Genomic DNA, 12,970 nt, shown 5'->3' on the forward strand with positions numbered 1-12,970 from the left:
ACATTCTATTCGCTTTCCTAGCCGCAGCAGCACACTGAGCAGAAGGTTTCAGCGTATCATCGACGACGACACCCAGATCCCTTTCTTGATCCGTAACTCCTAACGCGGAACCTTGCAAGACGTAGCTATAATTCGGGTTCCTCTTACCCACATGCATCACTTTGCACTTGTCAACATTGAACTTCATCTGCCACTTGCACGCCCATTCTCCCAGTCTCGCAAGGTCCTCCTGTAATCGTTCACATTCCTCCTGCGACTTGACGACCCTGAATAATTTTGTGTCGTCGGCGAATTTAATTACCTCACTAGTTATTCCCATCTCTAGGTCATTTATAAATACATTAAAAAGCAACGGACCCAGCACAGACCCCTGCGGGACCCCACTAACTACCCTCCTCCACTGAGAATACTGTCCACGCAATCCTACTCTCTGCTTCCTATCTTTCAACCAGTTCTTAATCCATAATAATATCCTACCTCCGATTCCATGACTCTGCAATTTCTTCAGGAGTCTTTCGTGCGGCACTTTGTCAAACGCCTTCTGAAAATCCAGATATACAATATCAACAGGCTCCCCATTGTCCACATGTTTGCTTACCCCCTCAAAAAAATGCATTAGATTGGTGAGGCAAGACTTCCCTTCACTAAATCCGTGCTGACTTTGTCTCATCAGTCCATGTTTTTGTATATGCTCTGCAATTTTATTCTTAATAATAGCCTCCACCATCTTGCCCGGCACCGACGTCAGACTCACCGGTCTATAATTTCCCGGATCTCCTCTGGAACCCTTCTTAAAAATCGGAGTAACATTGGCTACCCTCCAGTCTTCCGGTACTACACTCGATTTTAGGGACAGATTGCATATTTCTAACAGTAGCTTCGCAAGTTCATTTTTTAGTTCTATTAATACTCTGGGATGAATACCATCAGGTCCCGGTGATTTACTACTCTTCAGCTTGCTGAACTGACCCATTGCATCCTCCAAGGTTACAGAGAATTTGTTTAGTTTCTCCGACTCCCCCGCTTCAAATATTCTTTCCGGCACCGGTGTCCCCCCCAAATCCTCCTCGGTGAAGACCGAAGCAAAGAATTCATTTAATTTCTCCGCTACGGCTTTGTCCTCCTTGATCGCCCCTTTAACACCATTTTCGTCCAGCGGCCCAACCGACTCTTTGGCCGGTTTCCTGCTTTTAATGTATCTAAAAAAAATTTTTACTATGTATTTTTGCTTCCAACGCTATGCACTCGACATGTCGAATTGGAGGAGAAGTATGCTTTTAACTGTGGCTATTTCTTGCTTGAATTTCGCCAGGAGAGTGACTAGGACAGTTTCAGTACTATGGTGAGGGCGGAATCCTGATTGTGAGTTATGTAGTATTGCGAACTTGTCCATGTATAAATGCTATTAGTAGTAGTATTCCGTAAGCTGTTTGGTCACCAAGCCTTCCATCAGTTTGACTACTAGTGGGATAGACGCAACTGGGCTGTAGTTGGCGAAGTCGTTTGTGTTTTTCTTAGTGTCTTTTGGTGTTGGGGTGAGTAGGATGTTACCATTTTCCTCAGGGAAGAGACCTTGTTGTAGCATGAAGTTTAGGTGGGATGTGAGGTCTGCTATGAAGCGGCCAGGGACGGATTTAAGTAGATGACTGGGGCATATATCTAGTTTGCAGTGGGTGCTGGCAACCTATGAGTCGCTTGTGTGACTGATTCAGTGGTGTGGAGGGTAAATGTTGACTAGATACGGTCAGCTGGGTATTCATCAGAGATTAGGTCCAGGTCGTTGAAGAAAATTTCAGTGTCAGTGTTACGCTGAGGAAGTGTGTTGCGTAATTTGGCTCTCATCAGGTACTTTTAGAGAGGTTGTCAAAGCCAGCATTCATGCATGCTATTTGCATGGTTCAAGGGCAGGGTGTAGTATAGTCAGGCGCCTTTGTGCATTTGAAAATACTGGCTACCCTCTTGACAGCAAGACTGTTTATTGGTATATATTTTAGCAGTAAGGATTTCAGACATGTCCCTTGCTTGTGGCCCTTTGATGCTTTTCTAAAAAAAGGCTTCGAACCAGAAGGAGAAGGCTCTTTGAAAGGTGTAGCTTTTGAAGTGTTTGGTAAAGATGAATACATAAATTAAGTTTTTTAAAATGGTGAATAAATCTTTTTCTTGGCGCTGACTGGCTAGCAGGTAAGGTACCTGGTTACCTTCTCCAATCCTGCTCCTCTCCCGTCCATCTACGGTTTCTGCTGTGTAACAGACATACTCTACCTTCTCCAGTCCTGCTCCTCTCCCATCCATCTACGGTTTATGCTGTGTAACAGACATACTCTACAGCCATCTTGGTAGAGTTCTGCCCCTCTGGGCACTAGCATGTTCTGAGCTCTAAACTAGCTGCTCAGTTTTTGTGTATGTCTGGCATAGGGCCATCTGCTCTGTTGGCATTTGGGCATCGTTTTTTAGTTTCTTCTGAACTTGGGCATCCTCCTCACAGATGAAGAGGGTGGTCTATAGACAATCACAAACCCCTTGGTCCATACACACTCTTAGACTGTCCTTTATGGCTGCTCCAATAGGGGCAATGGATTTTGGATGGAATAAAGTACAACTGCAGCTCTCTCAATAATTTAGGGTGCTGAAAAACTTTATGGCTTTCTTCCAGGGCAGTCTTATTTTCTGTTGGCTTAAAACCACTATAGATATAGTAATGGTGACAGTGGTGGCTCATCCATCTCTGCCAAGGCAGCATAGATATGGAGTGTAGAGCCTAAGGGGTTATTCGCAGTCCCTTGTGATCTTGGGATGAAGTTTGTTCTGGAAACCTCTTTGCTGGGTTCCTTGGTTGTACTTGTAGACTGAGCCAGGGCCATTTCATGACCAGCAGTCCTGGTTTCAGTAGGGCACTTGCAAGAAGATGCCATTGTGAGGCCATCTGGAGGGTTTTATGCCATTTCAAGCAGCTGATGTCTGTCCTAACTGAAGGAGCAGGGGCTGCTTCAGAGGATAACATTCTTTGAAAGCCAGGTAAGTAGGGATGTATTGCCTCTCACTGGACTAGACAGCAATTCCGGTCCAGGTTTCCAGAGCAGAGATGGAGTGTCTGAGGTTCCTATTTGCAGGCCTACTATGACAGTTAGTTGGGCCTGCCTTATCAAAGATCAACAAGAGATAGGAAACTGTTGAGCAAGAACAATGGTTGTTACACATCTGAAAAGTCATACTACCAAAACTTGCCTGCCAGGATCCTACCTAAGCATGTGAGACGGATGGAGAATTCAAACTTGAGCTTGTACATGAACACAAGAGATGCATGTTTCAGTTATAACGTAGTAAGTATATATCCCTAAAAATAGAGGGTGAATTTGATAAAAGAAACTGTAATGGTAACAATGAATTTTAAGTTAAAGGAAACTGTGGCAATAGCATACTGATTGGTTTTATGGCTGCACTGACAGAAAAGATGAGCACATTTGATTTGTTTCTGCCTGCTGGAAAGAGGGCAAATCCCAATGGTCTGGACTGACAGGACTCTGTGAACAGCAATGATGAGGTAAGACATAATTGTGCTTTCATGGTGCTGATACTTTTTCATTGAGATGGGCAGTACCTTTAGAACAAATGAAATGAACATAAATAAGAAATATTTGACACACAAAGAAACAACTAGCGGAAAGGAATGATGTTAGCTTTATATATGTTTTTCGACAATTCTTTTTTGTGTTCTTTCTTTAAGGATATAATGAACAGTGAAAAAAGCTATGATTCACTTCCTAATTTTACTGCTGCTGACTGTAAGTATATTGGGATTACTCTCTTGTTGCTGTAGTTCTTAAGATAGGGTTTACCAACACAGCATGCAAATGTCAGGTGCATTATTGTTTAAGCTCAATAAAAAGAGCCAAAATCCAAGGATAGGTAGGGAGGAGGAAGAAAAGAGATTACAATAAGAAAGGAAAGCATGTGGTCACTGTACAGGTAACCTGTTTCCTCAAATTTCATTTGAAATATGCTCTCTTCTTTCTTTGCCTTAACTCATAGGATTTTTCTGTTTGTGCTGCACTGGTGGTCTTCGCTGGCAGTATTTGCTGAAACATTCTCTTATGTCTGACATGGAGGAAGTGAAAGACAGGCTAGTGTGCAGGGGCATGACATTAAAGCTATTTTAAACCCAATCAAATTTTTCATTGTGTACTATTTTTTAAAGAAAATGTTTCATAAGAGAATTAAAACAAATTGTTTACAGTTAAATAGCCTTTTCTATTTTTTTTTTTTTACTGCCCACAAAGTACTCTCTGAAACATCTTTGCAAAATAAATATATGTAACTTAGGGGCCCTTTTACTAAAGCTTAGCATGTGCTACTTCTGTTAGCACACACCAAATGCTAAGAAGTCTGCAGGTATAAAATGGGCTTCTTAACATTTAACGTGCACTAAGCTTTAGTAAAAGGGCTCCTTAGTATTTTAAAAACACAGAGCAGCATATACGGAGCCAGTAGTTGTTTATAAAATCTTTGATTAAACTTGGAATAAATAAGTCCAAAACACTTTGGGGTCTTTTAACTGAGGCACACTAGAAAGTGGCTGGCACTGCAGTTCGTGTGTAGGTTTTCTGTGCACTCCAGCCACTTTGTAGCACAGCTAAAAAAATGGCTGTGGTCGTTTTTTTTTTCCTGTTTTAATTGCCACATGCTAATTTCCCCATTAGCACGTGGCCATTACCACCAGGAGCCCTTATCGCCAGCTATTTAGGTGGCGGTAAGGGCTCCTGCGCTGATCATATAGCGCATGGTAATGTGCCCTTGCTACCCCATTAGCGCAGGCACACCTAATTTCTGCCCCCAGATACCCTCCCGCGGCAAAAAGATATATTTTTTTACCGCGGGAGTAGCGTGTGCTGCTGGCCAAACTGCCACAGGACACCTTAGTGCATACCACAGTAGTTCCCTTTTACCACATGGTAGGGACCACATTAGGCCTACCATGACTTAATAAACGGGCCCCTTTATATAATCCATATGCCCAACACGTTTTGGCACATAGTGCTTGCTTCAGTGAATATGGATAGACAATCCACCTACGCAGTTGTCAACAATGCTTTTAAGGTCTCCGTGGGTGGGAGGGGGGGGGGGGTAAATAAAATATAAATATAGATGGAACCTGTTTGTTTACATCAGACTTCAAGTACTGCAAGGCTGCCACATGAGGTCGCAGCAGCCTTTTTAGACTGCAGGCTGGTGCCGAGCAGGAGCAAATAGGCATTGCTCATTCCGCTTTCACCCTAGACCCCCAGGATCTTCTCCAGATAGCCCGGGGAGGGGAAGGGGACTACAGAGATGGGGTGGGTTTGAATATCGCTGTAGGGCAATGCTCTGACCACGCTCCGCCCCTGGCCAACTCCCAGTCAGCGGTTGGCCATTAGTGTCAATTCAGCACCACTGTCCAGTTATGTGCTGCTGAATATTGCCAGTTAGCCCCTGACACAAGTGATTTAAATGGCGAAGAGCCTCTACTGGCCATTTAAATTGTTTTGAATATTGGATCCTGAATTTTTGTGAGGGGAGGGGGAAAGGAAAGTCATCAATTTCCTTCAAAATGACATCACATTAGTTTCAGCCAGCAGCTTATTCCAGAATTCAGGGACTCTGATGCTAAAAGCTTTTCGTTTTCCGGGCTACTTTCTTGAAACTTTCCAGACCTGGTAGCTCCAATAATTTACCTTGCGGCAATCTCAATAAACGCTTAGGTAAGACACGTGTAACTTGCCTTAGAGAAAGGCGTGAGCTAAATGCATAAATACAGATTAATTCTGTCTTTCAAATGTTTCAGTAAGTAATGCTTTTTCTTTTATTATAAATTTATAATATGTTATATACATAAAACAGAAAAGTGCAATAGGAAAAATCTACAAGAATCGATTCAAAACAAATATAAAGCAGCATTGTAGTCCCTCATTAAGAAGAAACCAAAAGGACCAATATCACATTGCCAGGAAAGTTTTTCTGTGATGCTACAGGCAAAACATACATCTCCAAACCTTATCATACCTGCACTTTGAAAATAAAAACTATTTTAAAGCTATGAAAAATCCTCCCTCTCTACTAAGAAATTCTCCAAATGAACAGGGTCTAGAAAAACATAAGAATTATTCCCCGACATCACCAGGCACTTACAAGGAAACTTCAAGAAGAAAGTGGTTCCCACTACCAAATCTCTAGGCGTTAGCTGAAGAAAGGCCTTACATCGCAGGTATGTAGACCTGGCAACATGGGGGAACACCAAGACTCTTTGTCCAAAGAAATTAAGATTTTTCTTTGGAAAATAAACCTTCAGAATCTACATTTTCTGTGCCTCTGTCTGAAAAGATACCAATAATGTAGCTCGCTTGGAAATACTCTCTTATGATGACTCCAAAAATTTAGTTAAATCTAAACTATCTGGAGAGTCTGTGCTGTTTTGCTTTATCTGTTTGGAAATGTGTTGATGTATTGCTGTATGATTATTGTTTGTTGTGTCCTAATGATTTATTAATTCTATGTGTGTTCTTTTGTTACCCACTTTGGGTAAAGGCGGGATACAAATGAAAAAAAAAAAGTGAAAACTATTCCCCTTCCTTATTCACCACCTTGGAACTCTTTGGCAAGTAATACATTCTATTAATATCCAAAATCATATGAAGAAGGTCTTTCAAAAGTTCCATTGGCGATAGAAAATGGGTCACTGGGAAATTAAAAAACCTACAAACTATAAGCTCTTGACAGATTTTCTAGATTTTCAATCTGAACATGAAGAATTAAACTAGGAGCTTGCTGCAAGAGCAGATTGACACTTGTGCTTCTGCCTTCTCCAGTCACCTTTCTGATGGCAGATATCCTGCTTTCCTGATCTAAAAACTTAGCAGAAGCCTCCTCAGTAATTTACTAAAAGAAGACATATTATCCTGCAATGATTTCTCAACTCTGTTAATTGCAACTATTACGTCTTTCATTGCAGTCTATTCCAGTTGTAAAAATGAGCAGGGAGATGATGATAAGACGACTGGAGATGGAACTTTAGCTTAAGTGAAGGTTTATCCCCCTTAGTTGGAGACAATGGTTTGGAAGTAGGGGCTTCATCCAGGGTTACTCCCAAAGAGCCAGTTGCACTCTCCCAAGTGGGTGTGCAAACCTTCTCCCTTTTATATATAGCAGGTTAAGCATCAACCCCTAGAAGATAGGGAAGCCTCTGGGCTAGAAACAGTACTTACGTGCTCAGTTGGTACTTGCGCTGCCATTAGCTGCTAAGCCTGCTGGTCCATTGGTCCCAAGCAGGACAAATTTTCTTACTCTTTCTGCACTTTCATTTCCCTATGGAAAAGTAGCAGAGTGGCCTGCTCCGAAGGGGTGGGACGTGCCCCTTTGGTCATGCCTATTAGGGCATGTGCCACAGGTTCCATGCCACAGCTTCCATTAATTTTCCCGTTACTGAAGTGAGGCTTACTGGCCTGTAGTTTCCCACTTCTCTGTCACCACTTTTGTGAAGAGGGACAACATCCGCTGTTCTCCAATCTTGTGGAACCTCTCCTGTCTCCAAGGATTTATTAAACAAATCTTTGAGGACCCGTCAGAATCTCTCTAAGCTCCCTCTGCTGTTCTTTCCCAATTCCCTCTTGATCCAACCCCCCCCTCCCCCCCCCCCCCCCCCCCCAGAGATCTCATGGACTGCACCCAAGGAACATCTTGATCCAACCTAGTTAACTCTAGCAAGTCCATCTTTTCAATACCTCCCAGCCCCAAAGAAGTGGTTTTGGCTGCATTAAGGACAAGGTCACTAGCAGCCTATTCCTAACCTCTTCCAAATGCAGTAAGAGTTAAAAAGAGCGTTGTTAAAGAATGGCTTGAGCAGAGCTTTGTTAGGGCAGCCAGAGACGAGCTTGGAGTCTGCCATACCAAGTCCATTCCCAGTATGTGCAGTGAATTTGTCAGTGTATTATGCCTGTCTGCATTCAGTGAATTTGTCAGTGTATTATGCCTGCCTGCCTGCCTCCTCACCATAAGATGAGGTGAGATCTGCTGTAGTGCTTGATCTCTAATGTTTACAGTTACACATTAATAGTTGTTTTCTTCTTATTCAAGTTGTATAGAAAGCAACCTTCCTATCAGGTTTTGTAGGCATTCATGAATTCAGGGCATTTCGGGGCATTCATACTAAGGTGTGCTAACCATGGGTTTATTGCAGGATGTACTAAGCAGCCATCATGCAAATTAAGCCTGCATTGATTTCCCTGCAGTAATCAGATTACTGCAGTAAACATTTTCTCATGATGACAAATTTTAGGTTTGACATTTGCATGCTTTTAGAATAGTGGACTCATTGTGTCTTGTATCAAGAGTCCTCTCTTTATTTAAAACATGGTTAATAGGTATGTGCCATAGCGACAGTTGTAGCTGATGGTGGCTTGTGATCTAATAGTGCCTGCTTTGAATCAACAGCGCTAGGATGTAACAAGGAAGGGAACTTTTTCGATTATTTGACCAATTGAGTGGAACTACCATGTAGTTTGAAAAATTCACATCATCCTACTATATAAATGAAGAGTGACCGACGTGCCGCGCATGCGCAGAACAGCAGGTCACAAATCTCTCCCTACATTGTTAGACGCAGTAAGCGGCACATAGAGGCCTTAGTCCTAACCACACCCACCTCCTACGCCCGCAGCACTTTTACAACGCGAACAAATGGGGACAGAAAGCCAGTTACTAACCGCCCCAGCGGCCAGGATCCCCACCCCGCCGAGGTCGCTAATGCTCCCTCCCTGAGGTCGCCGCCGGCCCTCTCGTTTGAACTTACAGCGCTTCACCTCAGAAAGCGCAGCAGACAGCGGCAGATCACCTCCCTTTGGCCTTCCTTCCCTCCCTGTGTGCCACCCTCGTGTGAAGTAACTTCGCGAGGGCGGGACACAGGGAGGGAAGGAAGGCCAAAGGGAGGTGATCTGCCGCTGTCTGCTGCACTTTCGGAGGTGAAGCGCTGTAAGTTCAAACGAGAGGGCCGGCGGCGACCTCGGGGCGAGGGACGGTGGCGAACTCGGAGGGAGGGAGGGAAGGGGCCTGAAACTGGGTGGGTGGGTGGGAGGGAGAGGGGGCCTGGAACTTGGAGGGAGGGAGGGGCCTAGAACTAGGAAGGAGGGAGGGAGGGAGTGCCTGGAACTTGGAGAGAGGGAGGACCTGGAACTTGGAAAGAGGGAGGGGCTGGAACTTGGGAAGGGGGGCCTGGAAATCGGAGGGAGGGAGGGGGCCTGGAACTCTGAGGGAGGAAGGGAGGGGGGCCTGGAACTCTGAGGGAGGAAGGGAGGGGGGCCTGGAACTCTGAGGGAGGGAGGCCTGGAACTCGGAGGCTCTCTCTCTCAATTCACTCTCACTCTCTCTCTTTCACACAGACACACACACACTTTGTCTCTATCTTTCTCTGAACTCACTTTCACACTCTTTCACACAGACATACACACACACTCTCTCTCTCTCTGTCACACACACACACACAGAGCGGGACAGAGACGCCAGGAATGGATCCCAGGCACGTCGCTTACACACACCACACATACAGTGAACTCATTGAAGTCCAACAATAATGCACCATACTTCATATAGGTTACAGGAAGATGTATGGGGGAGGGGGGCAGGTGACTCAAAAACGAGCCCTGCTTTGCTGCCTCAAACAAATGGCTAGGGAGCAAATGACCCTCCACTGTCACAGGGACTCCTAGCAGCTCTCTCTCTCTCTCACACACATACATATACACACAGTCACTCTCTCTGTATCCCCAACATTTCCCCGCACCCTTTCAAGCACTACACGTTACGTTCATCAAATTTTACATTATATGTCAGAAATAAAAAATACTGCCCGTTTTAATGGGCTTAACGGCTTGTTTATTGATATTTAAGCATCATTTGAAAGCTCACTTATGTCTGGCTTAACACATTCCTTCTGGATTTGATTGCCTGGGAAGTTTGGACTTTAGTAGTTTGACTGTCATTATTTTATTTTATTATTGAAGAACTTTGTTTATTACTTGCTGAGGAAGTCTGCCCTTCTGAAGGCCCATACAGTTGAGCGTGTGCCACCAGGGAAAGAAGGGAAGGGATTTTATTCCAGGTACTTCCTCGTGCAAAAGAAAACAGGGAGGATGTGTCCCATCCTAGACCTAAGGGCCCTGAATAAATTCCTGGTCAAAGAAAAGTTCAGGATGGTTTTCCTAGGCACCCTTCTACCCATGATTCAGGAAAATGATCGGCTATGCTCTGTGGACTTAAAGGATGCATATACACGCATCCTGATAATTCCGGTCTGCTGGAAGTATCTACGATTTCGGCTGGGAACACATTGCTACTAATACCGCGTATTGCTCTTTGGCCTCACATCAGTTCCCAGGATATTTACCAAATGTCTAGCTGTAGTCGCAGCGTCACTATGCGGACTGGGAGTCCATGTATTCCCCTTTCTTGATGATTGGCTGGTGAAGGGCATGTCAGAGGGCAGTGCTCGGAAGTCCATGCAGAGGACTATTCGGGTGCTAGAGCTACTAGGGTTCGTTTTAAACTGCCCTAAGTCCCATCTTTGCCCTGCCCAGCAATTGGAATTCATTGGAGTCCTGCTCACACAAGGTTCAAGTCTTTCTCCTGGGGTTGAGAGCAGATGCTGTAGTCACACTGGGTTCTCAGGTTTGAGCTTCACAGCAGGTCACAGCTCGGCAGATGTTGAGGTTGCTGGTTCACATGGCGTCCAGTTCATATGACACCCATGACGCCTTCACATGAGATCAGCCCAATGGACCCTGACTTTGGGTTCTGGAAGATATGATCCATGTGTCCCCAGTGCTTGTTTTCTCTCTGTTATGGTGGACCATTCGATCCAATTTGACTGTGGGACTTCATTCCAGATTCCTCAGCTGCAGAAAGTGTTGGCGACAGATGCATCTCTCCTGAGTTGAGGAACTCATGTGAATAGGCTTCACACTCAAGGTGCTTGGTCCACCCAGGAAACTGATCTTCTTGGAGCTTCGGGTGATCTGGAACAAGGCTTTCAGAGATCAGCTGTTTCACCAAATTGTACTCATTCAAATGGACATTCAGGTTGCCATGTATTACACCAACAAGCAGGGAGGCACCGGATCTTGCCCTCTGTGTCAGGAGACCATCCGGCTGTAGCATTGGGCTTGTTGCCATGGCATGTATCTGGCAGGCAAAAACAACAGCCTGGACGACAGACTGAGCACGGTTATGCAACTGCATGAGTGGTCTCTCAACATGGGCGTTGCCCGAGAGATCTTCCGACTGTGGGGCACCCCCTCGGTGGATCTCTTTGCCACTCACATCAATCACAAAGTCCCCCAGTTCTGTTCTAGTCTTCAGGCCCATGACAGGCTAGTGTTGGATGCCTTCCTCCTTCATTGGGGGGGGGGGGGGGGGGGGGGGGGTCAGACCTTCTGTATGCTGAAACTTGAGCAAGACCACGGAACCATGATTGGAATCGCACCTTACTGACCTCGGTAGATCTGGCTACATCTTCTTCTGGAGTTATCCTCCGAAGAACTGTGGAGATTGGAGTGTTTTCTGACCCTCAACATGCAGATCGAGGGATCTCTTCTGCATCCCAGCCTTCAGTCTCTGGCCCTCACAGCCAGGATGTTGAGAGCCTAGAATTTGCTTCCTTAGGTTTTTCAGAGGGCGTCTCCCGGGTCTTGCTGGCTTCCAGGAAAGATTCCACCAAAAGATGTTACTCTTTTAAATGGAGGAAGTTTGCCATCTGGTGTGAGGGAAAGACTCTAGATCCTGTTTCCTTTCTTGCACAGACTCTGCTTGAGTACCTTCTGCACCTATCCGAGTCTGGCCTCAAGATCAACTCCATAAGGGTTCACCTCAGTGCAATTAGTGCTTATCAGCATGTAGAGGGTAAGCCCATCTGTGGACAGCCTCTAGTTGTTGGCTTCATGAGAGGTTTGCTTTTGTAAAAGCCCCTTGTCAAACCTCCACCAGTGTCATAGGACCTCAAAGTCATTCTCACCCAGCTCATGAATGCTCCTTTTGAGCCACTAGATTCCTGCCATCTGAAGTACTTGACCTGGAAGGTCATTTTCTTGGTGGCTGTTACTTCAGCTCATAGAGTCAGTGAGCTTCAGTCTTTAGTAGTGGATACACCTTATACTAAGTTTCATAATAATAGAGTTGTCCTCTACATGCACCCTAAGTTCCTGCCAAGGTTGTGTCAGAGTTCCATTTGAAGCAGTCGGTTGTGTTGCCAACATTCTTTCCCCTACCTTGTGCCCTCCTCGGTGAGAGCACCTTGCATACCTTGGACTGCAACAAGCTAAGCCCCACAGACAATCCGCCCAACTTCTTGTTTCTTTTGATCCCAACAGGGTGGGGGTCACCATTGGGAACTGCATTTTCTCTAATTGGCTAACAGATTGCATGTCCTTCACTTATGCCCAGGCTGGGCTGACTCTTGAGGGTCTTGTCAAGGCTTGCAATGTCAGAGCCATAGCTGTGTTGATAGCCCACTTGTGCTCCCTTTCTACTGAAGAAATTTGCAAGGCAGTGACATGGTCTTCAGTCCACACATTCACATCTCGTTACTGCCTAGAGCAGGATACCCGACACGATAGTTGATTTGGGCAGACAGTGTTGCAGAATCTGTTTGGGTCTAGAATCCAACTCCACCCCCAGGCCCGTTTTATTCTGTTCCAGGCTGCACTCTCATTCAGTTTGTATATAGTTTCAGGTTAATCCGAGTTCTGTCCTTGCTGTTGCGAGGGCCAATTGACCAGTGTTTGTTGTTTTCAGTGAGCCTGGATGCTATGGATACCCCAGCTGTGAGGCCTGCTTGTCCTCAGAGAAAGTGAAGATACTTACCTGTAGCAGGTATTCTATGAGGACAGTAGGCTTTATATTCTCACAAACACACTCACTTCCCTTTGGAGTTGTCTCCTCGTAGTATTTAACT

The 12,970-nt window shown here is 45.1% G+C and overlaps 1 protein-coding gene across 2 annotated transcripts in view; it reads left to right on the plus strand.

The window, feature by feature from the left end:
- FAM91A1 (family with sequence similarity 91 member A1) overlaps positions 1 to 12,970 on the plus strand; it is a 138,285-nt gene that overhangs the window by 28,467 nt on the left and 96,848 nt on the right. For both annotated transcript variants that reach the window (XM_030218861.1, XM_030218872.1), the window contains exon 4: positions 3,725 to 3,782. In XM_030218861.1, the coding sequence (XP_030074721.1) occupies positions 3,725 to 3,782 (58 nt within the window). The remainder of the gene's footprint in view (positions 1 to 3,724; positions 3,783 to 12,970) is intronic.

This window comes from Microcaecilia unicolor, chromosome 1 (genome assembly GCF_901765095.1).
Source record: "Microcaecilia unicolor chromosome 1, aMicUni1.1, whole genome shotgun sequence".
Lineage (NCBI taxonomy): Eukaryota > Metazoa > Chordata > Amphibia > Gymnophiona > Siphonopidae > Microcaecilia > Microcaecilia unicolor.